Raw genomic sequence first — 27,090 nt, 5'->3', positions numbered from 1 at the left:
TGATGGTGATGGCAGATAGAATTCTTTTCATACAAATAATACCACAATCTATACTTGCTAATAAACCAGTCTGGATTATTTTAAAACACACATTGTTTACAAATATATCTATGATTACCATGTTCAAGAAATATAACTCTTTCCTTAGTTTCCTTAGAATTTTTCACAGCAGCCCCCAATGTTTTATGAGACATTTTCAGTGTGTGTGTGTCCATATGTTTTGTGTGAAAGAAATATCAGCCAGAATCCTGTTGGTGTTTGTGGAGGACTTGTACCAATTTGTTGTTGTTAAGTCGTGTCTGACTCTCCATGGCCCCATGGACCAGAGCACGCCAGACCCTCCTGTCTTCCACTGCCTCCCGAAGTTTGGTCAAATTCATGTTGGTCACTTCAGTGACACTGTTCAACCATCTCGTCCTCTGTCGTCCCCTTCTCCTCTTGCCTTCACACTTTCCCAACATCAAGGGCTTATTCAGGGAGTCTTTTCTTTTCATGAGATGGCCTAGGTATTGGAGCCTTAGCTTCAGGATGTCCTTCCCGTGATCATTCAGGGTTGATTTCCTTCAAAATAGATAGGTTTGTTCTCCTTGCAGTCCAGGGGACTCACAAGAGTCTCCTCCAGCACCACAATTCAAAAGCATCAGTTCTTCGGTGGTCAGCCTTCTTTATAGTCCAGCTCACACTTTCATACATTGCTACTGGAAAAACCATAGCTTTGACTATGTGGACCTTTGTCGGCAAGGTGATGTCTCTGCTTTTTAAGATGCTGTCCAGGTTTGTCATAGCTTTCCTCCCAAGAAGCAGACGTCTTTGAATTTTGTGGCTGCTGTCTCCATCTGCAGTGATCATGGAGCCCAAGAAAGTAAAATCTGTCACTGCAACCATATCTTCCCTTTCTATTTGGCAGGAGGTGATGGGGCCAGTGGCCATGATCTTTTTTTTTTTTTTTTTTTTTTTTTTTTTTTTTTTTTTGCTGTTGAGCTTCAGACCATTTTTTGTGCTCTCCTCTTTCACTCTCATTAAGAGGTTCTTTAATTCCTCCTCACTTTCTGCCATCAGAGTGGTATCAGCTGCATGTCTAAGGTTACTGATATTTCTTTTTGCAATCTTAATTCTGTCTTGGAATTCATCCAGTTCTGCCTTTCACATGACGTATTCTGTATATTAGTTAAATAAGCAGGGGGACAATATACAGCCTTGTCGTACTCCCTTCCTAATTTTGAACCAATCAGTTGTTCCATATCCAGTTCTAACTGTTGCTTCTTGTCCCACATATAGATTTCTCAGGAGGTAGATAAAATGATCAGACACTCCCATTTCTTTAAGAAGTTGCCATAGTTTGCTGTGGTCCACACAGTTGAAGGCTTTTGCGTAGTCAATGAAGCAGAAGTAGATGTTTTTCTGGAACTCTCTGGCTTTCTCCATAAGCCAGCTCATGTTGGCAATTTGGTCTCTAGTTCCTCTGCCCCTTCGAAATCCAGCTTGTACTTCTTGGAGTTCTTGGTCCACATACTGCTGAAGCCTACCTTGGAGGATTTTGAGCATAACCTTGCTAGTATGTGAAATGAGTGTACCAATTAGCTGCCACTATTTGACAGGGAGCCAGATGCATCTCAGTTGTCTCACTGGTGACTGTTTCATAGTACTGAATACAATCTGTCTTGCCAGCCATGAAATGTAACTTGGGTACATTTTCGATTAAGTAATGAAAACCTGTAACTTGAGAGGTGCATCTGATATATTCTAAACATAATTACACACAAAGCCATAAAATAGCTGGTTCAATCAATTCTAAGAACTCAGCAGATTTTAAGTAGTGCTTGAATTATTAATAGGAAGAACCAGGAAGAGAAAGCTCAGAAGGCTTACTTTTTGGCTTGAGTGAGTTGCAACTAGTGAAGGACAAGGAAGTTGCTTTCAAAGCAATGACTGAACAAATCTTTGGAGAAAAATCATCCAACAAGAATGGTTTGTGCCAGTATTCCCAGGAGGTCGCAGCTTGCTTTGGTGAGGAGGGTAAGACAGTTTGTTAGTGAAATGGATCAGATGAGAGTTAACTTGTTGAACATGCCCTTCTTTGTAGGATAAATGTCAGATCTTTAGCAGACTTTTCCTCTCTTGTTCACTTGTATGTGCTTGTGTCTCTTTGTGTAACACTCAGCAGCATCCTTTTATACTAAGCAATGTCGAAACAGCAATTGGTAATGTACACTGGCCTGTATTAATCTCCTGGCATATCCAGTAGTATAGGAGAGAGAAGAATGTGCATTGTTGCTCATCATAACTTCTTTATTCATAATCATCCAATGGACCGTAACAGCCAAAACAATCTGGAAAAGTAAATACAATTTTTTCTTTACCCTTTTTTTTTTTTTAAGTGGTGTATTTGAACCATGAAGCATCTGAAATTTCATGCTGAATCAGGAGAAGCTTTATGTTGTCTTTTTAGACTTAGTTGTCTTATCATGTTTCTTCTTTCTGAATTAAGTGCTCTGGGCTGTAGCTTGGTGCATACTTGACTTGACAGTAAGCCCCACTGAACACAGAAAGGTTCTGAGTAAATATGTCTAGGACTGCACTGTCAGAATACAGTTCTGTATCTGTTTGCCCAAGAAAAAGGCTCATTGAATGCAGTGGAGCTTCTTAAGACATATAAGGATTGCACTGGTGCCATATTTGTGAAAAACACTTATTTTGCATCTCTGTTTAAAATTCTTGCCACACTGCATGGGGGAGGTCTCTTAATACTGATGTGTTAAGCAGGAGTATTGGTTATTGATTGAAGGCCATTATTGTTTTTTAGGGTAAAAATGTGATATAATGGGCTCTTTTCTCCACTATTCTGCAGTAATAGTGGTGACTCTGTGTGTTTTAATTGATCCTGTTCATAAGACAGGCACACAAAAACTGACTTGCTTCCACAGAAGCAGATACAGGCTAGCAGCTTTATCTACTCTCTTAGCACTTAAAGCAGGGTTTGTTAACCCCCGGTCTGCGTCCCAGTGCTGGTCCTTGGGCTTGCCGGAACTGGGCCGCGGATAGGGATCTCCGCCCCCCCCACACACATGCACGGTGGGTGTGTCACGCTTGCACGGGGTTGTGTCGCACTCATGGGGGGGTTATCAATAACCATTACTTCTGCTTAACACATTAGTACAGAGACCTCCCCCATGTGGTGTGGCAAGAATTTTAAACAGAGACGCAAAATAAGTGTTTTTCACAAATATGGCACCAGTGAAATCCTTATACAGTGGTGCCCCGCTAGACGATTATCTTGCAAAATGGTTTATTCACTAGACAATGAGTTTTTGCGATTGCTATAGTGCTTTGCAAAATGGTGTTTCATATGGGCGATTTTTTCTGGACAATGTTTTGGACCATGCCTTTGCAAGACGGTTTTTTGGGGACCGTTTTTCGCAAGATGACGATTTTGACAGCTAGGTCTGCAACTCGCAAAACGGGTGTTTTCGGAACCGATTTTCGCAAGATAGCGATTTTGACAGCTGATCCGCGCTTCGCAAAACGGTTTCCCTATGGGCAATTTTCGCAAAACGATGACGATTTTTCCCCATTGGAATGCATTAAATGGATTTCAATGCATTCCAATGGGGAACCGCATTTCGCAATACAATGTTCTCACAAAACAGCCATTTTCGCAGAATTAACATCATCTTGCGGGGCATCACTGTATGTACAGTATTAAGAAGCTCCAATGCATTCAATGAGCCTTTTTCTTGGGCAAACAGATACAGAACTGTATTCTGACAGTGCAGTCCTAGACATATTTACTCAAACCTTTCTGTATTCAGTGGGCCTTACTGTCAAGTCAAGTATGCACCAAGCTACAGCCCAGAGCACTTAGTGCAGAAAGATGATAAGACAACTAAGTCTGAAAAAACAACATAAAGCTTCTCCTGATTCAGCATGAAATTTCAGATGCTTCATGATTCAAATACACCACTAAAAAAAAAAAATAACTAAAGGGTAAACCAAAAAAAGTATTTACTGTTCCAGATTGTTTTGGGTATTATGGTCCATTGGATGATTATGAATAATCCCCCGCCTCCCCTACGCATGGAGCGCCCTCCCGCCAACTGGTTTGCAGCCCCAAAAAGGTTGGGGACCATTGACGTAAAGCATAACCTTGGGCTGGTTTAAAATTCAGTGCAGCCAGAACTGTGGGATTAAATTATTTCTGAATAAATGTATCCACCTTTATTTTTGAACTATCTAGATTAGCCTCTGTTATTTTGCACCCATTCCATGGCAGGCAATGTGTAGCCTGCATAATTAAATTATAACCACCGAGATAGTGCTTTAAGCACTGTGGGGCAGTATATAAACAGCACACTTTGGTTTCATCCACTAAGACACAGTAATGATATACCTGCAGTTTGTAGATTTTTTAAAGTGACAGAAGCAATAAAATCAGCTTTGATCACACAATGAAGACTTAGCTCCTGATTTTATGATAAAGGCCTAAAACTGCAGTTCTATGCCATGTTCATGGGAGCATATCCAGCAGAACACAATGTGACATTTAGAGTTGCACTTCAAAGCTGCTGTTGAACTGCATGGAGTTTACGTTGGAGTGCAAATAAACACAGAATTACACTGTTAGAAAAGTAGTAGTAGCAGTAGCAGTAGCAGTAGCAGTAGTAGTAGTAATAAATAATAATAATAATAATAATAATAATAATAATAATAATAATAATAATAATAATAATAATAATAATAATAATAATAATAATAATAATAATAATAATAATAATAATAATAATAATAATAATAATAATAATTTTATTTGTACGATCAGTAGATCAGATGTGAATAACACAGAACAACTGCATAGGAATAAACAGAATCAATACAACTATAATATACATTATGTATGGCAGACTTTTAGGGAAACAAATTCCATAAATAACTGTTAGGAGCATAACCCTACGCCCTATACATACATATTCATATATCTAGAGGATTAAGGCACCATTTCTCACCTGCAGACTAGTGATGCTGCACAGAAGCTGGCCACTTTAATCATTAGTGGTCTGCCAGCAGATAACACGTATAGTACTCATCATCTCTTGCAGGGATGCTTTGCAAAATTGGACAGATAAAAGTGTCATGGAAACCAGTGTAGAAAGAGCAATACAACAGAACGTGGCCAACCATCTCCACCACACCAGCCTCAGAAGGACATAAGTGCTCTTCGTAGGGAATATTCTTGTATCTGCCTTCCAGCAGGACTGAAGGAAGTACATTAAACTTTGCTAATGTAAGAGCTTTTCTATATTTTGGCATGGTCAGAATATTCAAATAGCTTGCAGGTAAAATGACTAAACAACAACAACAAAAAATGCCTGACCATAATCTCTAAAGCCAGGATGGGTCGTAGCTGCGCTGACATGGTGTTGCAGCACATTGTCTGTGATGCGCTGGTGTAGTTCCTGTTTTGCTTTTGTATAGCCTATTAACAAAATAGCACTTCTCGAGAGGCCCAAATTATTTAATTTATAAGTACATTTGGCACACAGCTCAGGAGTCCAAGAATAGTTCTCAGAAATTTGATTTGAGTGGACTCCATTGCAGTCAAATTTCTGAATCTACACCATTGTGCACCATATAAAATCTATGCTAACACCTTGGCATTGAAGACCTGTATGGCTGATGGTATATGCTGACCTCCTTTAGCAAAGAAAAAACTTAATACTTCTCTGAACATTTGCAATAGCATTGGATAATTTGGCCTTCCAAGATCCTGAGGAGTGGAAGATCACACCCAGATATTTATAAGATTTGATTTGCTCAATTGGATGGTCATTTCTTTGCCATTTATGTGTGATCTGTTCCCTGGTAAACACTAAGACTTTTGATTTATCATAATTAATTTCTAACTCCTCAGTTTTACAATAGTTGCCCAGGGCTCTTAATAACTGCCATAAGCCAACACAGGTTAATGAGAGAAGTACAACATCATCTGCATATAAAAGAGTACAGTAGATAGAGGTCTATCTGCTAGATTGGGGGGATGAAAGTTGGTTCCAGATAAATTCTTAACCAAGGAATTAATATAGATGTTGAACAAAGTGGGAGCCAATACACAGCCTTGTTTGATGCCAGCATATGTGGGGATGGCCTTAGTGAGGTGACCTGTTCTGTTACATCTCACCTTCAACCTGGTTTTTGCAATCAGGAGCACCAGCTGCCTATCAATGTTGGTTGTCTCCTACTTCTGCCAAAGCCTGTCTTGTGTGATCGTATCAAATGCGGACTTGAAATCAATAAAGGCTGTATATAGTGCTCCTTTGGTCTTAAATGAATATTTATCTACCAGATGTTGTAAAACTATACTACGATCTCCTGTAGAGCGTCCTGATCTGAATCCTGCTTGCTCATCATCTAGAAGATTTTTTTCTTCCATCCAACTATGTAATTTATCAAGAAGATGGTGGGTATACTGTTTACTGATAACACTTAGCAAAATAATTGGCCTATTATTTGCAGGGTCAAATCTTTCCCCCTTTTTATAAATTGGAATGAGAATAGCAAGTCCTCAGTCCTCTGGTATACATGCAAGCTGGTCAATGCATGTCAATAGTGTTGCTAATACTGGGTCCCAGTAAATCCCAATTAATATTGGCTTTAAGAATCTTAGGAGGGATGTTATCACTCCCGGGTGCTTTGCCTACTTTAATTTTGGCAATAAATCTGGTAATTTCAGAGATTGAAACTGGGGGCCAGTCATGGAGATCACGGGAAGCGGTTTGTGAAGTCAGAGGTCCAGATTGTTTTGCAGCATATAGACCAGTAAAATATAGTTCCCAGGTTTTAACAGGTGTGTATGAATTTGCTGCACCTGCTTGACCATCTAACCCTCTCGAGACTATTTCCCAGAAAGTAACAGAGTCATGTGACCTTGATGCTATAATTAATTTCTGCCAACTCATCCTCAATGCCAAATTCTTTTTGTCCTTAATTAGGTTTTTATATTTTTTCTTTAACTGAAACCAATCAGGTGGTAGGGATGGCAAGTTTGATTCCCTATATCTCTTATAAGTTTTCAGTAGTAGATACAGTGATGCCTCACATAGCGATGATAATCGGTGCAGCAAAAATCGCTGCAAAGCGATTTCGTTGCTATGCGATATTAAAAAGCCCATAGGAATGCATTGAAATCCCTTCAATGCGTTCCTATGGGCTTCAGACTCACCTTTAAGCAAAAATCCTCCATACGGCAGCCATTTTCGCTGCCCGGTAAGCGAGGAATCCATCCCAGAAAACAGCGGGCGGCCATTTTTTACCTGGCAGCCATTTTGGAACCGCAGATCAGCTGTTAAAAAAATCATCACTTTGCGATGATCGGTAAGCGAAACGGTACCGATCATCACAAAGCGATTTTTCCCCATTTAAAACATCGCAATGCAATCACAAAAGCGATCGCAAAAAGTTCATCGGTATGCGATTTCATCGTTAAATGGGGTGCCCGTTAAGCGAGGCACCACTGTACTTCATTTTCAGACATTGCTAATTGAACCATGGTTTGGATCTATGGGTTCTACAAAAAGGGGCATCTTGTCTTATGGATTTTCTATGAATCAAACATCCTTGTAGTGCTGTAACTATTTCTTGATATAGTCTAAGAGCCTTTTCAGGGGAACTTGTTTTCAAAAGGGACTCCCACACTCTGAGACAGCTTTCCGAATGCAGAAATGCAGTTGTAACATACTCTGCCTTGTCTGACCATCTCACCCGAGATACTCCAATTTCTGCCTCTGTACTGAGTTGCGTTTTGTAATCTGCATGAACATGCTGGCTCTGACCAGATAGTATTGTAATCAGGGGGAGATGGTCACTCTCTGTGCATGTAGCAACTTCGAAACTGAGTACCAGATTTAACAGGTCATAGGAAATGATAGAGTAATCAATAACTGAAGCACCACACCCTCCCAGGAAGGTATATTCCCCAGATCTATCCCCTTCTACTCCTCCATTTAATAGCATTAAATCCAAACTATTTATCATCCATAAAAGACATAGGCCAGAATGGTTACAAATATGATCTTTGGACTAACAGGGATCGGATGTGCCATCTCCATTTCAGGAGCATGTTTACGAAAATGATGGTAAAGCACTTCATCATTTTGACCAATTGTGGCGTTAAAGTCTCCTGTCAATATTACAGATGCCTTGGGGTGTAAAGATGTCATTCTGCTAATAAAATTTTGCAGGTCTGCCCACCTATCCTTATTTTGTTGTTTATGCTGGAGTGGAAGAAGATACACATTAATAACAAGAGGGTAAAAGGTCGAAGCTTAATAACCAGAGACATTGCCATATTGGGTACTGTGGCTAAGCTAATTTCGGTGGCTCGAAGCTTAGTGGAAACTAACACACCAAGGCCTCCTTTGGCTCTACCTCCCCTGGAACTTGGTTCGGCTTTCAATGTATAACTTGTAAAACCATCTAGCTCCAGATCTTTTGTCTCCCAAGTCTAATAAAGTGTTGAAAAGAGGGGTCCAGGAGATTTCCTTTCCAACCTGCGATGTTCCAAGAAATAAGTGTCAACTGAGAATTTTGTTGATGGCCAGCCAGTAATAGGCATTTTCTTACTAAGGGGGGGATTAGTGGAACTCTCTCTTTCTGGAAGTCCTCCCTGATTTGCCCTTGTCCAGCTTGCTATGTTCCGAAATAGATGTTTTGGTGGGTGGAAAGTAATGAGCAATCTGGGTAGTCATTCTATGATTTTAAGTTTTTCTAGTACACCCTCTTGGTCCAGAAAGATCCTGCCATTGTTTATTGTTTCAGGACAGATGTTTTGGGCCCTAGAGGGCATTTTATAAGTAGGAAGTGAACCAAATTCATGAGGTTGTAAGACCTGTAGGCCTAGCCAGTCCTTGTTTATTTTTTGGATAACTGGCCTTTCTGCCTTTTCTACATCATTATTTGCTTCAATAGTTTTAAAAGTCCTGACCAGCTTTGGTCTTGAAATAATGCAGGTTGGTGAGAGTGTATTAGATACTGTTGAAGGTGCCATTAAACTATCATGGGGTACTTCTAGATTACTATTGAATATAGACTCAGGCACAGGTACATGGATTATCTCAGTCACTTCCAGTTGTGAGAGGCTGGAAGAGCTAGCTTTGGCCATGGCTTTGTCAGTAGGTATTATTTTGTCCCCACTGGTTATGTCTGGGCATTCTTGTAAAATTAAATCCTGTTGTGGTTTAAGTGACATGCTTGCAGATGTACAGTATTTGCTGGTTCGTTGAACTTGGTTAAGATCATTTGAATGTACACTACCCGGTGGAACATCCAAAGTGGGTTGTTTGGTAGTTGTGTTGGACTGGCAATTCTTAGAAGGTGAATGGTTGTAGACTGAACTATTTCCTTTATTTAAAAGGGGGCAGATCTTTTCTTTTTTCTGCTTCTCTGCTGTTCCTTGAATGTTTCTACCCTGCAAAGATCCATCCATCGTTGCCATGCCATTATCAGGAACTTGGAGGTGAATGAGGGTATCTCTCAAGACCGATAGTCTATTGATTATTATATCCTGAGTCTGATAAGATAGTGCCGTAAAGGATTTTAGCAATTCTTTCTCTTCTGGTACTTGAAAGATATCTGTGTCTTTTGATGTATATGCTGATTGCTGTTTCCCACGTTGATACATGCTGTGTTCAGGGAACAGACCATCTTCAAATTTAACGTGATTGCAGAGACCAGTATATTTTGATTGAATTTTTGAATCTTTATGTAATAGGCATGTCTGTGTGATGTTCTCGAAGAATCTCGTCACAACCAAACCTGCCCTCAGGAGTTCATTCTTATGACCATATGCAGCCCCCATGATCTGCCAGTTCCTAAATGTCACCACTGCATGTGTGTTGAAATAGGCTGGAGACAAACATTCTATGTGCATTATATCATTTATGATGATCTCTGGAACGACTGGATGTAACTGCTGCAAAAGATTGATTTTACTTTTAAGCTGGGAGAGTCTACCTTTGGGCTTTGAAAGAGTTAGAAAAGCCAGCTTTTCCCAATTTAGAATCATTTCCCATTGTGGTGCTGCTGCTGGTTTGCTTCCCTCTTGGTTAGAATTGGACCTCTCAGCTGCTACACCCGGTTATTCATGGGGGATTTGATGCCATGAGTCTTGTGCAACATCTTCCTTATTTATTGATTTACTTGGCATGTTTGTGGACACAACTGGTCCTGGATTATTAGGTGATATAGGACAAACCTGAGCAGGATGATGTATGTCATGCTTAGGGTCTCCCCATGGAGATGATTTGAGTGAGTTTTGTGTACAGTTGTCCAGGAGTCTAAAAAGTCTTTGGAAGTTCATTTTGTTAGAAAAGTCTGTGGTGTAACTTAATTATATTAGTGAAGTTAATTCCTGTAATAGAGAGTTAAGATCATCAGGAGAGATCTTTCTCTTGGTTCTGCTACCTTCACAGATGTGTTTGGTGGACATCTGGGAAAGTTCCTTCTCTGTTGCTGCTCCCAGAGTTTGGAACTCCCTCACACAGGAGGCTAGGCTGTCCCCATCTTTGTTGTCCTTCTGCAAGCGGCCAAAGACTTTTCTCTTCAGGCAAGCATTCCCTGAGTGCTGCCTGCCTGAATGATGTTTATAAATGGATTGTTCAACCTTACTCTTTTGAATGTTTTTTGGCATTGCTTATGTTTTTTGGCATGGTATTTGTTCGATCCATTTTAGTACAGTATTTGTATACTCACTATTGTTAGCTTAGATAGGAGGGGTACAAATTTGTACCAGATAAAATAAAATAAATAAATAAATATTGTCTTTTAATTATTTAAACTACCTTCAAAGGAGAAAGGCAGGGCAAAATGTTTTAAATAAATAAATAATCTTTTAAGTCCCACCTTTTTCTATTTTAATATGGTTTCTGGTTGGTTGGTTGGTTGATTGGCTGGTTGGTTGGTTTTGCACTCCTGACCCATGTCACTACAGCCAGGTGTTCAGCTCAATGAGCTGTCTAGTGATGATATGAATAAATATGACCACAACAACTGATGCAATGAAGTAGCTGTAGTGACATGGGTCAGGAGTGTAATTCCCCTCTGTGCTTTGTAGAAGATCCAGCTTGTGTGGCCATGGTCAAGCAGTATGAAGGTGCCCCCAGAAGGGAAAAGGGGAACAGTGAATCAGAAAATCCTGGAAAGGGTCACCATAAATTGGATTTCACTTGATGGCAGGTAATTATTATTAATTACTGTATACTGTATTCTTATCAAATTTAGACCAGTGATTAAAATATTTGTCACACAAATCAGAATTTCCAAATCCTAAACCTCAGCTTGTTGAAGTGATTCTAAGCTTCTAATCTGGATTCAAAGCCACTGCAGTATTCATTTGAGGTTCACTCCTCACCACTTGCAGAATTGTGGTGGCCATGCATGTGTACAAAGATTAAAGTGTGTGCATACATCATTTCTGAACAGCAGGACAGTGTGTCGTTAACCAGACTATTCACTACACAATAGCTGTTAAAGTATTCCTGCATTTTGAGGAACTTCATGCCTTTATTGTGTATCATTAATCTAACAGACAATCCATTATTCACTTTGTTTTTAAATCATCTAGCCAGCTGTAGCAAATGGTTAAATTGCAGCTATCTTGATGGTCTCTCTCAAAACAAAATTTAAGTGCATTTTCCCTGTCATGTTCTACATCCAGATTTACTGTGAAATTAAATATTCTATCATTTTCATTTTTCTCCTTAGAGCTGCTTTCCTCCTGTCCCATCTTCAGACATCAGAATTTTGAAAATTAAATAAAAATTATTGCATTGAATGAGTTCTGGTGTATTTTCTGACTCCATTGGTATACTGAAGAATACCAGTAGGGTTAGTGTTGTGGCCATGGTTAATGTTACAGCTTGACTTAAATCTATTCATCTTCTATTTCCTGATGGTATAAAAACTCTAGTGACCCGCACACACCCTGGGGCCAGCCTACTAACAGTTAGAGTATGTAACTTCTTCTCCTTGACCATGGTTGACTGAAACATGGTATAGGATTTTTGTTTGCTTGTTCACTGTCACATTGCATTAAATTGACTGGGACAAGAAGCTATCCCAATAGCAAAATACAATAGATTAGTTGGAACATTATTTGTCTCAGCCATTTCCACCCCATTGAAACAGACAGAACTGTACATGGCTAGTGGGTGGAATTTGGTGATATTTTTACATCTAGGTAGCAATGTCATAGCATGCCTACCTGGTATGTCTAGTTCTGTGTAGATTCAGCAACAAAATTTGGCTCTGGAGGAGGAAAATATCATGTCCTACTGCACAAGGATTAGACATTCACAGCTCAGTGCTTGATAAACTATTGCACAGATAGTACACCCAGGTTAAGGAGAACATTCATCCATGTGTACACCAAACACTAGTGATCCTTGGAATGAAAATTGAGGTCTTAGATATGAGAGCACCCTTTTTCTTATGTGAAATGTTGACGGTCATGAGCTCTGTCAGTTTCAGAGATTAAGGGAATAGTCCCACAAATGAAATTTCCCCCATATCAAGATCTTCTGGACTACACCTCTTGGATTGCCAAGGGGTACAAGTGAACATTTGATAACAGACATGGTGGAAAGTCTGTTAAATGTAATATAGCTCCTCATTCAGCACTGGATAAATGTTGTGGGGAGAAGGTGGGGCAGTTCTCCAGGGCCCATTTCTGTATATTGATATATGAATGAAACTGGCTTAAAAGTAAAGCTGGCCCTAGCATTAAGTAGAGTGAAATAGCTGTCCACCTCACTCTGCTTAAGTCCTGTGTACTTCAAATGGAGAAGGAACAGTTTGTTGATCTGCCTTGGGCAGCAGAAAGTCTTGGGCTGCACCTTCAAATAAGCATTCTTGTATTTCCCAATGATTTACTAATTGGGCCTAAGACTTTTACACAGTACGTTCTAAGAATAATCTTTATTGGCAGCAAATGCACATTTTAAGGCTCTACCTTTGTATAGCACATTGTGCCTTTCCTAGTCCGAGGTATTGTGTTGAGGGCCTGTCTTTGAAGCCTACTCAGGATTGTCAGTGGATTTTGCCCTTGAAACCTCCCTCACTGTTCATATTTTTAGTGATAAATTATCACCTAATGTTGCACTTGTGTAATTTTAAGGACCACACGGCTTTTTCTTAATTTTTTAAAATGTAGTGATCCCAAGAAGCCCTGATTTAGCCTCAGACTTCTTATATTAGGTGAGTGGATTTCACCGTTCTACAGAGAGCAGCAGAGGGTTGATGAATGATACCAGATGAACAAGAAGGCTATGTGACAGCTGAAGATACATATGAATGCTTGGTTCAAGTGAGCTATCCTGACAGCTTCTGATGATGGGTGGCGTAAAATCTGCTAAATAAATGGTAGATGAGGATTACTGTGTCACAGAACTGTCCACCTATTTTTATGTATTGATTGCATGAACAAATGGCCATGCAGCATGTGTACAACATTCTAGACGTCAGCTGTACCAAGGACTTGTATTGATACCCGAGATAACACAATGAAAATACAGACATGATGTTTCACATACAGTGCCATTGAAGCAGCAAACCACTCCAGTTTTCCTGTGGCATCTATTTAAAGCATTTTATCTCTGAAGAAGCCAAGAGTGTACCCCATATTGACAAAGAAGTAAATTTTCTAAACTCCCTTGTAAACTACAGATCTGTGATCTACTTCATGTGAACCAATGCAACAAGAAGATTATTAAACTCCTTTGGAGCAGTTGGCATGGAGGCTGCAAGACTTCCATGTAGGGAAACACTAGTAAGTCAGGTATGAAATAAGAGGTGTTGAGGGTTCCATGTGCTATTTAAAGCCACATCCACAGCAACTAAAATATGCTCTACTCCTTGTGCTCTGGCACCTTCTGTTGCTTTTGAGCATGTAACTGATGATTAACTTTGTTCTTGCCCAAGGGGAAAAAAATCCATTTGTTTATTAAATTAGCAAGTCATTAGGAGTGGATTAATATAGATACCTGTTGTAAATACGGCTGGGGGTGAGACTAAGAGCTTGGATATTTATGTGTTTTCTATTGAATGATCCTGGAAGGAGGAAAGAAGAGAACTGAGACAAAATACTCACAGGGAAAAATACTCTTTCAGTGGGGCCAGGAAGACTTCTCTAAGAGAGAAATTTGTTTACAATAAAAGGGCTGTGCAGAATATGAAGAGATGGTACACAATCAGCTCTTCTTGGCTGTGATACATATGGGAAACGTTAGCTTAAACGCACAGATGGATGTGTGCGGCTTATGATGGTTCTTTTACCTAATAAGATTTCTACTACTGCACCAAGGCTTTTGTTTCCCAAAATTTAATCCTCTTACATACCTCAGATATGTCCTCTCTCTTGCCTGGGATATTAATCCGATTGTGCCGTGCTCAGTCTATATGCTTTCACTTCACATTTATTCATGCTGTTGCACAACATTGCTGGTTTCCAATAAGTGTTTGCAGGTGGTCACCTGACCAGGAATGCTTGTCATAATCTCCTGAAGATCGCCTGCTAAAAATACTTCTTCCTTAATCTCCTTTCATGGGCAAGAAAGCAAAATAAGGATGTGTGAGGACAGCGTGCCAGACAGATGAGTGTGCAAGTGCTATGTTATGTGCACAGATATGCACTGTCTCTTCCTCCCTCCTTCTAGCTTACTTTCTTAACTGGCTTGCTTTCCAAGTGCCAAAGCCATGCCATCTTTTCCCATTTTAAATAGTTTGGGGAAGCTGTGTGGATCAGGCAAAAGCAAGAGGTTGGTGACCGAGCGGATCAAGTACAGAAATTCTGTCAGAAGAATGTCTGTTATAGAGGATGGTGATATTGCAGAGGTCTTGTACCTCATCCCTAAGCAGTCTGTGATGAAGCACCTGCCATATCTGAATCCAGATGACTACTATTTGTGTGAATGGTTATCTGATGGTCCAGAAGATTCAGGTAAGTAAGAAAACCTGGACCTGGTGTAGATCTGACTATATATGGTCTGATTAAGTCAGTAGAAGTGTCTTGTTGAAAATAACAGAGGGTCTAAATTGTGCTAAATGATATGCAGATTGGGTGACTTTACATTATGAGCCTTTTAAAAGGATTGTCAAATTTTCGGGGATAGCATTGGTGCAGCCATTGTCACAGTGTAGTTATTTCAGATGCAGGATGCAATCATACTACACTGTTATGGTATAGATGTTACATTAAAGGATAGCACAGATTAAGTTCAACAGGTGGCAGAGTTTTGAATTTTCAGTGTGGTAGCCTTGTGAGATGTTCATGTGGCTTGAATGTGTAGTGTTCCTCTCCTCTGCTTATGGTTTTAGACTGCAGAGTAGAATTGAGGCATTGATCTGGTAAACTGGGAAACAGAGTTCTTAAACAGGTCCCTCATGGTCTATCCAGCTGCCTTGGGTTGTTTTTAAGGAGAAAGGTGGGACATAAACAAACAAACACCTGATTTGAACATATTTGCCCCAAATATTTTCTGTATGATTACGTGGCTGATCCAAGTAGAAATCCTTCCTTTTGATTTTCAAATTATCCATTTGTGGAGAAAGGAAGATCTGTCTCACCACCTTCTTTCCCCAGATATGAAGAAATCAGTGGAAATTTGTAAATTCTTCAAAAATGAACTGAAATGAGAGTCTCTTCATTTGCACTCACCAAATTCAGTAGATATACTCTTCCATTGTGGAGAGGACTATTCTGTACCTGCCCACCATTACTTGTTTTAAAACTTGGGAGCCTTTGAGTAGAAAGAGGTGGCAGCCTAATTTACCAGTAATATCAGGGAATATAGATTCAGACTTCTAAGAACTAAGCATTCAATACTCACTGCCTGGGTGGATGCATCCATCAGATTCGGTTTCTCACAAATCTTCAGTTTTAAGTCATTTCCACCCCCAATATGAAGAAATTTGTAACCATTTGTAAAATTCAAAGGTTTCTTTAGCTACCAAAATAATGGTGGTCTCAAGTAGCACGAAAACCTTTCATTCCCAAAAAGCAGCACTTGGAAACTATTGAACAGTAACCTAGTGCTGAAATGTTCAGCAAAGGCAAGTGCTTTTTCCCCCTTACTGTAGTTTTTTCCTTGAGTTTGTGCTCCATCTGCCATTGTAAAAGGAGGCAGTGGGATACCTGTTGCAGGATTCTTTGCTGTTCCTGAATGGGTGACATTTAAGTTACTAATCTTTTTCACTACAAGATGATAAAGGGTTATGCAAATACAGGCATTGTCCCTCTTTTCCAATTGAAAAAATAAATTCAAAAGGGAAAGGATGCCTGTCAAGGAACTCAAAAAGAATTAGTAGACAACAGAGGATTAGAGCCCATCTTGTCTGTTTTTACCCTGTTGGAGATTTCCAAGCAACCTGGGATCTTCATCAAAAATCATTGGTGTTGATTTCAAAGACAGCTGCAGAAAGTGTTTCAGCTTCTATCATTGTGACCTTATGCAATGTTTTAATATGGAATACATCCCTGCCATATCTGACCATGTTCAACTATTACTGATCAGTGGGAGACAGTCAAGTACATTTTTAAGTAGAACTTGAATGACAATTTTTGGATCACGTCTCTCAGAATCTGTTCACCAACATGGTCATATTGTTCAAGTTATATTCTTGGCTCTCTTATTGAAATCAGTATGGTTAAAAAACAAACAAAACAAACCCTTAAATTTTGCTGGATTCTTAACTGTGGGAAAGATCTAACTCACTCTTTTAAGCCACTGTTATTTTGTATAATTGGTTAATTAGAAGTTTGCAACTGAAATTATGAAGGAAAAATTTTAATCGAAATTCAGAATTAAAGTTACTTCAATTTTGTAAAACTTGGGTGTCTCTTATGTGAAATCTAAACCTTACCTATCTCTTTCAAGCCTTACCTATGTTTTCCCACTATCATCTTCACATAATCCCCTGCTCACTATAAGTTTTCCCATCACCTTTATTCTTCCCTACTTCCATGGAACTCCCATACCCTCATTGCAGCTACGCAGTTCCATCTTCTATTTACCCCCACTTTTGCTTCACTTCTTCTAATTATTTTCTAATAATCAGGGATTTTTCCCCCAATGGAAAATGTACATTTATTTCTCTCATGAGTAGCTGCACTGAATTTCTGTATTCCATAACTATCCCTCCCTTTCCATTTTCACCCAATGTTTGTGAATATTTCATGACAGTATAAGCAGAAGCCAAGAAAGATGGCAGAGGTGACAACCACTTTTTAAACTGTTCTAGCTACATGACGTGACAACTTTATATTGGTTATGATCCGGTGTGTATTGCTGGATATAGGAATAATCACAAAACTCACATGTAAATTCAAACCATTTTATTTAACAAATATGAATATAGTATTGGATCCAGTGGTGGTCACATTTAAAGTAAACCTATTGAACTGCATATGGCTTAAAATAATCTTGAATGAGCAAATTAAGTTATTTTGCTTTCTATCCAAGTATAATTTTCCGGATTGACAAAGTTTCACTTTGTTAAAGCAGAAGTTTATGACTGAATCTATACCCAACAAAGTGAAGAAATTTAGATCACATATTAGTCAATGCCCTCTCTCAAAACACACCCACAGGGTTACACCTTTTTTGTAATTAATTTGCATCTCAAGTAAACATGAACGATAAGAAGCACATGTTAATTCCCTGGATGTGGGGACGAACACTTTACTAATTTAGGACTAGGTCTGTTGAACACAAGGAAACCTCTCTCCCCAGCAAATGGATCAAGTGCGGTGGAACATTAAAGATTATATAACTGTGAATAAGACTGTCTTGCAAACCTGTTGTTTATAATGTTGATATGGTCAAAGTCTATGTTTCATTTCAACTTTTATACACCACTAATGATATAGCATTTACTTCAGATGGTTGTTGAGGAAGGGTTCATCAATATGTTTTTAATGAGGATGAGAGTTGATCTGTGGTCTAAATTTTCTTACTTAATCATCTTTGGACTGCAGAGCTGGAAAGGGACCCTAGGGATCATCAAGTCCAGCCCCTGTCAAGGAAGGCACAGTGAGGAATTGACGTCCCAACCTCTGGCTTTGCAGCCAAAGACCCTAAACCACTGAGCTGTCCAGCAGTTGGTGAGCTCAGCTTCAACCATAACGAGAGATTTTTCCTCCTGCAATTTTCCCTGTTTTTTTAAAGTATGTGTGTATGAGAGTCTACTTTTACTGAACTACTTAAGGGATTTTTAAAAAGCACTATATAAATAAACAAAGGATTAGCAGAAATAAAACTCCTTGGGCTCACCTACTTCTCCCATGTATTTGAAGGAATCTCACTCACTTAACAGCCACTGTTTATTGTCCACTGTATATAAAAATGCAGGTAACGATACTAGCCTTTCAGAAGGTTGTAAAACAGAACAGCAACAGTGAGTGGACACTTGTAAGAGCAACAAATAATTAAAAGATTGTCAAAAATAAAAATAAAACAAAATAAAAGGACAATCTCTACTACTAGTTTTTACAAGGAAGATAACATGGAAACTTCTTGTCAACCATAACAATGTGGTGGTTAACACCACAGAAGAATTGAATGTGGATTCAGTGTTAATCCTTTGCAACAAGATGGTTGGATAGCTCAGTGAGTTAATCATCTGGCTGCAGAGCCAGAAGTTGGGAGTTTGATTTCCTGTTGTGTCTCCTATGAATAGAACTGGCTTGTGTGGCCTTGAGCAAGCCTCACAATCCCAGGATGCCCCCAGAAGAATGAAGTGGTAAACCATTTCTGAGTATTCTTTGTCTAGAAAACTGTGAGAAGGGTTGCCATAAGTCAGAATTGACTTGACAGCACACAATTATTATTAATTGCAGTGGGAGGGAAAAAAAACTTAACTGATGTACTGTATATCAAAAGCTACTTTAGACATAAGAAACGGATTGTTCCTTTGTGGCTACTCCCCAAGCTGCTGGCAAACACTTTTCTCTGCAGGAAGGCTTTTGGGAATTAAACAGGTAGTTTAGCAAGGTGCTTTTAATGAGCTTTTAATGCAGATGGGGGGTCATAATATTTTTACTTTTATGTTTTGCTTTTAAATTTTAAAAGTATTTTAGTTCAGTTGCTGATTTAATATGCGTGTGATTGAGTTTTAATGTTGCAACTTGCTGAATTTTTACCCGTATCTGTTTTTAATCATTTTGCAAAAGATCTTGAGTCACTGTATTGAGCAGGCTAATTAATAAACCAACAGACAAGTAATAGCATCATATGCCAGATTTCAAACCACATAATTATCTTTTACTGGAAGAAATTTCGGTTTGGCATTTTATCTTCCAATTGTTATTGCAGTGAAGAATTTGCCAAATGCAGGTAGGGGAAATGTGTGAATTTTCGGATGTTGGTGGACTACAAGTCCCATGAGACTTCACGGCCAGTAATGAGAGGTCATGGGAATTGCAGTACCCAGTCATATTTTCCCTATATCTGACTTAGTGCAATTTAAACTAATTTATTCAGCTATTCAGAGTTGGACAAATTACTCCTCTGCTAGTATGGGCAATTTGGCATTTAAAAAAAAAAAACCCATCGCACAGCAGGTTTTGTTCTTCCTCCATGCTAGTAGAAAAGCATTTGTTTTGTAAAATAAACAGTGCGGCTATCATGAGGCCAATGCTGGCCAGAGCCCAGCAGACTAATGCAAACCTCCCATTTGCGGTTCATTGCTATGTTGACCTAGAGTTAAAGGGAAGCTCTGTTTGGATGACAATATTTTCAATGTTGCTGATCAAGTGCATATTTTTAATAGATGCAAAGTTTTGCTGAGGCATGTGGCACACAGGTCTGTTTCCGATTAGGGCAGAAATAGCTGGAATGGCAGCGGGGCTGAAAGGAAAAGTGGAAAGCTGCTCATGGCAATGTATTCATGGGGCCAAGAGAGGAGAATGTCTTCCCTAAGCATTCATCCAAAGAGGAGTTGAACTAGTGTTAACAATTCTGTATAAGAGACAGTTTAGCTAATGGCTGTTAGCAAAGATGTAATGTGTGCTTGGAAATGTTCATATCCTCAGTGGTAAAGTATTCTCAACCACCCATCAGTTGTTTTCTTTTTTTAAATAATTACTAACTGTTGCTATTGCACAAGAGTGAAAAGGCCAATGATTTTTTTTCTGTTAGCAGCAGTATTTGCAACAAATGTGGGTTTTGTGCCAAAAAATCAAACAAACCTTCCTGTGTTTTGTGCAAAATTTCAGGGTTTTTGTACAAAGGAAACTTTTGCACCACCCCCGCTGCAGAAAAATGTGAAAAAAATCAACAAGAAGACTTGTTTGCCTTGTAAGCAAACAGATCTTGTGATTTATTTTTAATTTTTACCTGAGCAGGGTGAATTTGATGTAAATCAAATTGCTTTAAATCATTATGTATGTATGTATGTATGTATGTATGTATGTATGTATGTATGTATGTATGTATGTATGTATGTATGTATGTATGTATGTATGTATGTATGTATGTATGTATGTATGTATGTATGTATGTATGTATAATGATTTAAAGCAATTTGATTTACATCAAATCCACCCTGCTCAGGTAAAAATATATATAAAGAATTGGATTTTTTGACAATGTAATTCAAAAAGTCTTTTTTTAAACTTAAATTGTAACTTAAATAGATTTTTTTTTCAAAAACTCATTGATTTAAATCCACTCTGCACCCAAGGGAACAAAATGAATGAAAATTTACTAGTTCTTATTTATTTATTATTGGTCACAAAAATGTTCCCCTTTCCCCTCCCAAGCAGTTCAAGGAGGTATATATGGGTTACCTTTCCCTTAGCACAGTCCTGTTAGGTAGACAGTGTGAGAGAGAAAAAGACTGATTTGTTATTGCCCATGGCTCAGTGGGGATGTGATCCAGTTTTCCAAATTCCTAGTGCAATATTTTTGAACACTATACCACTCTGGCCCATTGTGTTATGAAAAAGAGGCATTTATGTTCCCTTTGAGGCTAGGATAGAGAAATGTGGCAGGCTTCTTAGCCTACTTCGTCACCTCTGGCAGCTGCCTCCTGAAGCAGTTGGAGGCAAGGTACACTCCTCAAGTATAATCTTCCTCTTTGCAACTCTTGCTTCTTGTCACGAGTGCTAAGCCAGTAGTATGCCAATGACAATGATAGGTGTGTGTGTGTGTTCTTGGCATAACCTGCAGACACAGCCTCACCTTAGCAGTAACCTCTGATCTTGTCAGGTCTCGTAAGCCGACCGGTTAGACAAGAGGTTAGTCTTTGTCTGGGAAGCTAGAAAGGCAAATAAAAGTTCAGGCAATGTCCCTGGTAATTGAACATGCAGGACCTTTAGTCCGAGTGCCTGAGAAATGGGTTTGCTCCCCTGCTGGATCTGATCTCTCTCTATTCCCTCAGTTCTCCTTCCAGTTGTGAAAGATATTGATTGATTTATGATAGCAGCTACCACTCCTTCTGCCCATCTCCTCACCATTTCTCCATAGGCAAAATAGATTATTTTTGTAATTTTCTTTGCCTTCTGTTCTTGCTCACGGAGATGGACCCCCTCCCATTCTTGAAGAATGTAGCCTAGCATGAATTCTGCCATCTAGGGCAATTCACATATGGAAAAACAGGTACTTGACACATTTTTTCAGGGGTGAAATAGGGACATAAAACACATTGGACACCACAGTAGCATCTCAACTGATGGCCACCATCTGTTTATAGCTCTCAAAAGCACCTGGAAATGATATCTTGGTATTAAACTCACCAGCAGTGAGCTTTAGTCACCAGACATTTAGTTACCTATCCCCACATGCTCCACACAGTCCATGATTATAAGAATTTTAACACCTTAAGGAGGCCAGAAAAGCTAACATGAGGCACCAAGCTTTCTCTGTCATGGCCCTTTCCTCTGGAACAAGCTTCCTACAGAGTTCTGCAGGCACAATTCATCTCTGTTTTTAGGGAGTTAATTAAGACTGAATTATATAAAACTGCCTTCTAGCAATTATAAATATTGTCCTGAGATATTCAGATAGGTTTTAATTTGTGTATTTTTATTTAAAGATAGTTTTTAGCTAGCAACAGGGATTATTGTATTTTATTGTAGTTTTGTATTATTATATACGGTAGTTATGATATTACTTTATATTGTGAAGCACCCTGACAGTAGCAATGCTAATGTGGCAGTATAGAAATGAAAATAAAAGAAACAGATATTTTGAATCCTGAAATTTGTTGGGAGATTTCAAGGCTAATCCCCTCCCCCCTCTGCCTCCAGAATAAGTCCAGATCAGTGCTTATAATAACTAGTTCTCATACATTGTGTTCCCCACGCTGGCACAATCATACACATCTTTGCTCAGAAATAAATCCCCACTGTGTTCGTTAACATTTATTTCTGTGTGAATGTGGCTAGAATTGCAGCTATCTTGCAAGTCTGTACTGACTTAATTGGAAGCAAATTGCATTGCACTCAGTAGGATTTTACTGAGTAAATGTACTTAAGACTGTTTTGTTAGTTTTATATTTTAATAATGAAATTGCTTTAAGTGTGTTTCTGTGATAGGAGGACAACATTGAGTAATAAGATGATTAATTATCAACTTTCATATTGGATGAGTAAACCAATGCCTTATTTAGATATTATAGGTTATGAAGGCACTAATGTGCATACAGTTGTATTTTGAGTACTGAAATATTTTATTGCCTGCTCTGTACTCTGGTCACACACTTGAGCTGGTTCCAGCTACCTACTGTGCAGGTAAATGGTGAAATAGATTTATATAGCTGTTTTAGACATGCTTTTGTACATACAATGGATGCCCTTAGTCCATACTTATGAAGTCATTTTTATTCTACTGAGTTCTTAAAGTGTTATTCTTAAAAAGAATTCATTGTGTTACTTTTTACTTTGTGGCAGAAGGCTGTCCTTGCGCCCTGCAAAATAGCCTATTGTGCTGCATGTTATTATCATGTTGTTTTGTGCCCACCAGCACATCAGAAATACAGGGAAGTACTCTCCGATTTTCTCTGTTGGCCATCCATAATATTGTACTTAAAACATGGCGAAATACAAAAGATGAAACAAAACAATATTTCCCTTGCTACCTAAGGTACATAAGCGAATGGCAAAAATGTGAAACATTCTTGTAACAATGCCTGTAAAATACCTTTAAACTTCCTTTAAAGGTAAATTGTCCAAGTAACTAGAATATATGGTTAATTATAACTTTCTAACTACTCAATAAAAAAGGGAAGAGAAGAGAAGAGAAACAGTTCTGTCCCTGTGCAAAATAATAATTTTAAAAAAACACAAAGTGGGTAATACCATTTTGGACTACTAACATATCAAAAACATACAGACTTTAAAAAAATAAAAAGAAGGCATATCATATAGATTCAGAGGAGAATTTGGAGCAAGGAAAGAAGTAATTTGCATAGTAATTGAGGAGAAAGGTTGTGACATGAATGTAAATATGTATGCTTGTTTGTTGACTATTAGAAAGCCTTTGGCAAAGTTCAGTGTGGAAAACCAACTTTTGCTGGTAATCTACCACATTTGATATGCAGACATTAATTCTTTTAAGCTGGCACTTAAGTGATCTGCAAAGGTTACTTGAAAAAGTCAATGAAAAAAGCAAAATTAACATAAAGAAAACCAAATTCCTGATAGAAAAGTGAAAGGTAACCCAAGAATGCAGTTAAAGACCCACTCTGAAAGTGTGGAGTTTATTGAGATATGTACGTACCTTGACATTTGGTTAAATGAACCCTGAGATTATAGCTATGCAATAAATATTAGCATAGAGATGGCCTAGAACAGATTCTTTTATAATGAGGAATGTAAGAATTCATTGGATTGATGAGGAACCAGCTAATGGAAATGAAAAAAGACCAGAAAATCATACAATGCATTGGATGCAGAAAGACAGAATACTGTGGTCATGCAATAAACACGTACTGTATAGTGACAGCTGATCATTCAAGTGAAATAAATGGGAAAAGAAAAGCAGGGGCAACATAGCCAAAAACCCTCAGAGACTGGTTTAGATGTTGGGAACTTTGCATTGAAAGTCAAAATAGCCAATGATGATGTGTAGTTTCCAGTAGAAGAGGAGTGAAAATGGTGAAGTCTTTATTGCAGATGCTGTTCCTGGATACCTATCCATCATGAGTCATGACAATGGCCTTGGTTGGATTTTGTTGCATGGAAGACTTTCTAGATTTTCTTTATACATTATCGGCAGACTTTGTCTGTTCCCTACCACCACAATCAATTTAGTATACACTTCCCACCACTGGAGTGATAGTTGTTTTCCAGAAGATAAAATTTTGCTTTCTTGCATCCTAAAGCCAAAATCATTTTTATTTTCAGTCTGGGTAGCATTAAAATCCATCTGGTTTCTTCTGCCCTGTCTCCCTGAGAAAGGGAATTGCGCCTCACTGTAATCATCAGCTATTATTTTGGCTAATGCTTGTGAACAATTGCTTTATGCTCATGTTTGCAAGTACAGAAGAAACAAATGCTTCCACAGTAGCTGGATGGGGTAAAATTAAGCACATCATTGTAAAGTGAAGCAGCATTATTGAATGGAGCAGATTATCTTTCAGGGTTATTATAGACTCTCTCCTTTACTTTTTCAGATTTCCAGTTCATATTAGTTTCTTATCTGCAAAATATTCTACAGGCTAGTTTAAGATCTGAACCTTGCTTCTCTCAAAAATTGCTCTTCCAGAATTAACCCTATGACCTGATGCAGGCTCAGCTTTGTCATAATTAAAAACTTAGAGGTATACATTGAAACTGAAACAACTTTGAGCGGATGCAACATAGAATGTCAGAGACATGCAGCTGAGCTTATGTGTTCCTACAGACAGTACCATGGTCACATAAGCTCAGCTGGGTGGGATACATGGAATTCATAGAATGTGAGGAAGGATTGGAAAACTGGCTGCCAATCAAATATTGAATACCAAATTCTTGGTATTTATTCAGAGGATTTTTACTGCCTGCTATTCACAGCAAGCAATGTTGCACTTTTTTTTCATTTGGAGCCCTGAGGCCTGGCTGTATTTAGTCCATGATTTATTTTATTTATTTATTTATTTATTTTATTTATATCCCGCCTATCTAGTCGATAGACCACTCTAGGCGGCTTACAACATGGGATACCACAATAAAAACAACAGAATTACATAAAAGAAAACTTTCAATATTTATTGAATGATGCTGGGTAGACCAGCTTCTGTCCTTTGAAGCATGCTCAAGGCCCATTCCCTGGTATCAGTTAAAACTGTATATTGAACAGACCACTGTAGACACCATTCCTTCTCATTCAATTAAAAAAAAATGCATGTTTATAACAAAAATGCATTCATTTGGGCATTAATTAACACTGAGTATAAAAACTGTTCTTCAAGAACTGACCAGACTGAGTTCAGAGCACAACTGCATGGAACTGTAAACAAAACATTTTGAACCCTTTGGCCAGCTATTTTCAGTGGACCAATATCAACAAACGGTATCTGTTTCCACAACTGTGGATGTACTCCCCTATCCTTTACAAGACAGGAACAGGTCAGTGCCAGGCTTGGATGGGGATCTTGGCAGAAAGTAGCCCAACTCTGCAACATCATTATGGTGCTCCACCATGAGGTTACTGTGGGCACAGAGATGATGCTATGTTGAACAGTACTGAGCTACAATGTGATGAGTAGAGATGCACAGGTCTTAGTGTACTGCACTCCCCATGACCCAGCACACCACCTACCAGACCTGATGGGATATGTCTCCGTTGCTGTGTTGAGATCCCCAAACTTTTACTTCTGAGGGATTTCAGCATACATGCAGAGATGTACCTGACTGGAGCATATCTGGGGTTCATGACTGCCATGAGCCTGTCCCAACATGCCATGGGGCCCATGCATGTTGTGGGTCACACCCTCAATCTGGTATTCACATTGGGACAGGGAAAGGATGATCTGAAGGTGGTGAACTCTTTTTTAATGGTCAGATCATTTCTTGCTGAGATTTGGACTCCTGCTGCCTTCTACTTGTGTGAATATTGATCTAAGATGCTAAAATTGGTTTTAATTTGTGTATTTCTATTTAAAGGTTGGTTCATTGTTTTAAGTAGAAACGGGGTTTGTTGTATTTTATTGCATTTTACTGTATTTGAATTATATTTATTACATGGCATTTTTAAATGTATGTTATTAACCACCCAGAAAGTATAACACTAATGGTGCTGTATAGAAGTGGAAATGATATAGATAGATAGATAGATAGATAGATAGATAGATAGATAGATAGATAGATAGATAGAGAGAGAGAGAGAGAGAGAGAGAGAGAGAGAGAGAGAGAGAGAGAGAGAGAGAGAGAGAGAGAGAGAGAGAGAGAGAGAGAGTCCAATGCTGAGAATGCTAAATAAGGCAGTTCTGGAATTGCAATTGCAGCCACCTCATTTTTCTGCTCTTCAAAGCATTCGGCCCTCTAATTGTTTTTGGAAAATAGTGTAGCTTTTGTCTCTCACAGAGGTTATAACGGGCTGTCTGGAACTCATGAAGCATAGTATCTGCATAGAACTTAGAAAAGTTTATTTTTGGACTTTTGTTCCCATAACTCTACAACTGGAATGAAATGTAGCTATGGGCTGTGGTCTGAAGCAGAAACTTTTCTGAACTCTGTGCTCCATCCTCTGTGCTGCGTACTGTTGCAAGGAGAAATACGTCATGCAGGGGTTTTTGTTTAGTTTAGTCATTTAGTCGTGTCCGACTCTTCGTGACCCCATGGACGAGAGCATGCCAGGCCCTCCTGTCTTCCACTGCCACCCAGAGTTTGGTCAAAATCATGTTGGTAGCTTCGATGACACTGTCCAACCATCTCGTCCTCTGTCGTCCCCTTCTCCTCCTGCCTTCACACTTTCTCAACATCAGGGTCTTTTCCAGGGAGTCTTTTCTTCTCATGAGATATTCAAAGTATTGAAGCCCCAGCTTCAGGATCTGTCCTTCCAGTGAACACTCAGGGTTGATTTCCTTCAAAATGGATAGGTTTGTTCTCCTTGCAGTCCAGGGGAC

General features: G+C 38.9%; 1 protein-coding gene across 37 annotated transcripts in view; it reads left to right on the top strand.

Moving 5' to 3' along the window:
• Positions 1–27,090, top strand: part of ABLIM1 (actin binding LIM protein 1) — a 274,524-nt gene that overhangs the window by 73,276 nt on the left and 174,158 nt on the right. For 30 of the 37 annotated variants that reach the window (XM_072995518.2, XM_072995516.2, XM_078389584.1 and 27 more), the window contains exon 1: positions 11,773–14,983. The exons of the other annotated variants lie outside the window; for them this stretch is intronic. In XM_072995518.2, the coding sequence (XP_072851619.2) occupies positions 14,740–14,983 (244 nt within the window). In that variant the 5' untranslated portion in view covers positions 11,773–14,739. Of the gene's footprint in view, positions 1–11,772; positions 14,984–27,090 lie in introns of those variants that run through there. 37 annotated transcript variants of the gene reach the window in all.

Source organism: Pogona vitticeps, chromosome 3 (assembly GCF_051106095.1).
Source record: "Pogona vitticeps strain Pit_001003342236 chromosome 3, PviZW2.1, whole genome shotgun sequence".
Taxonomy (NCBI): domain Eukaryota; kingdom Metazoa; phylum Chordata; class Lepidosauria; order Squamata; family Agamidae; genus Pogona; species Pogona vitticeps.
This window is presented reverse-complemented; position numbering and strand designations above follow the sequence as displayed.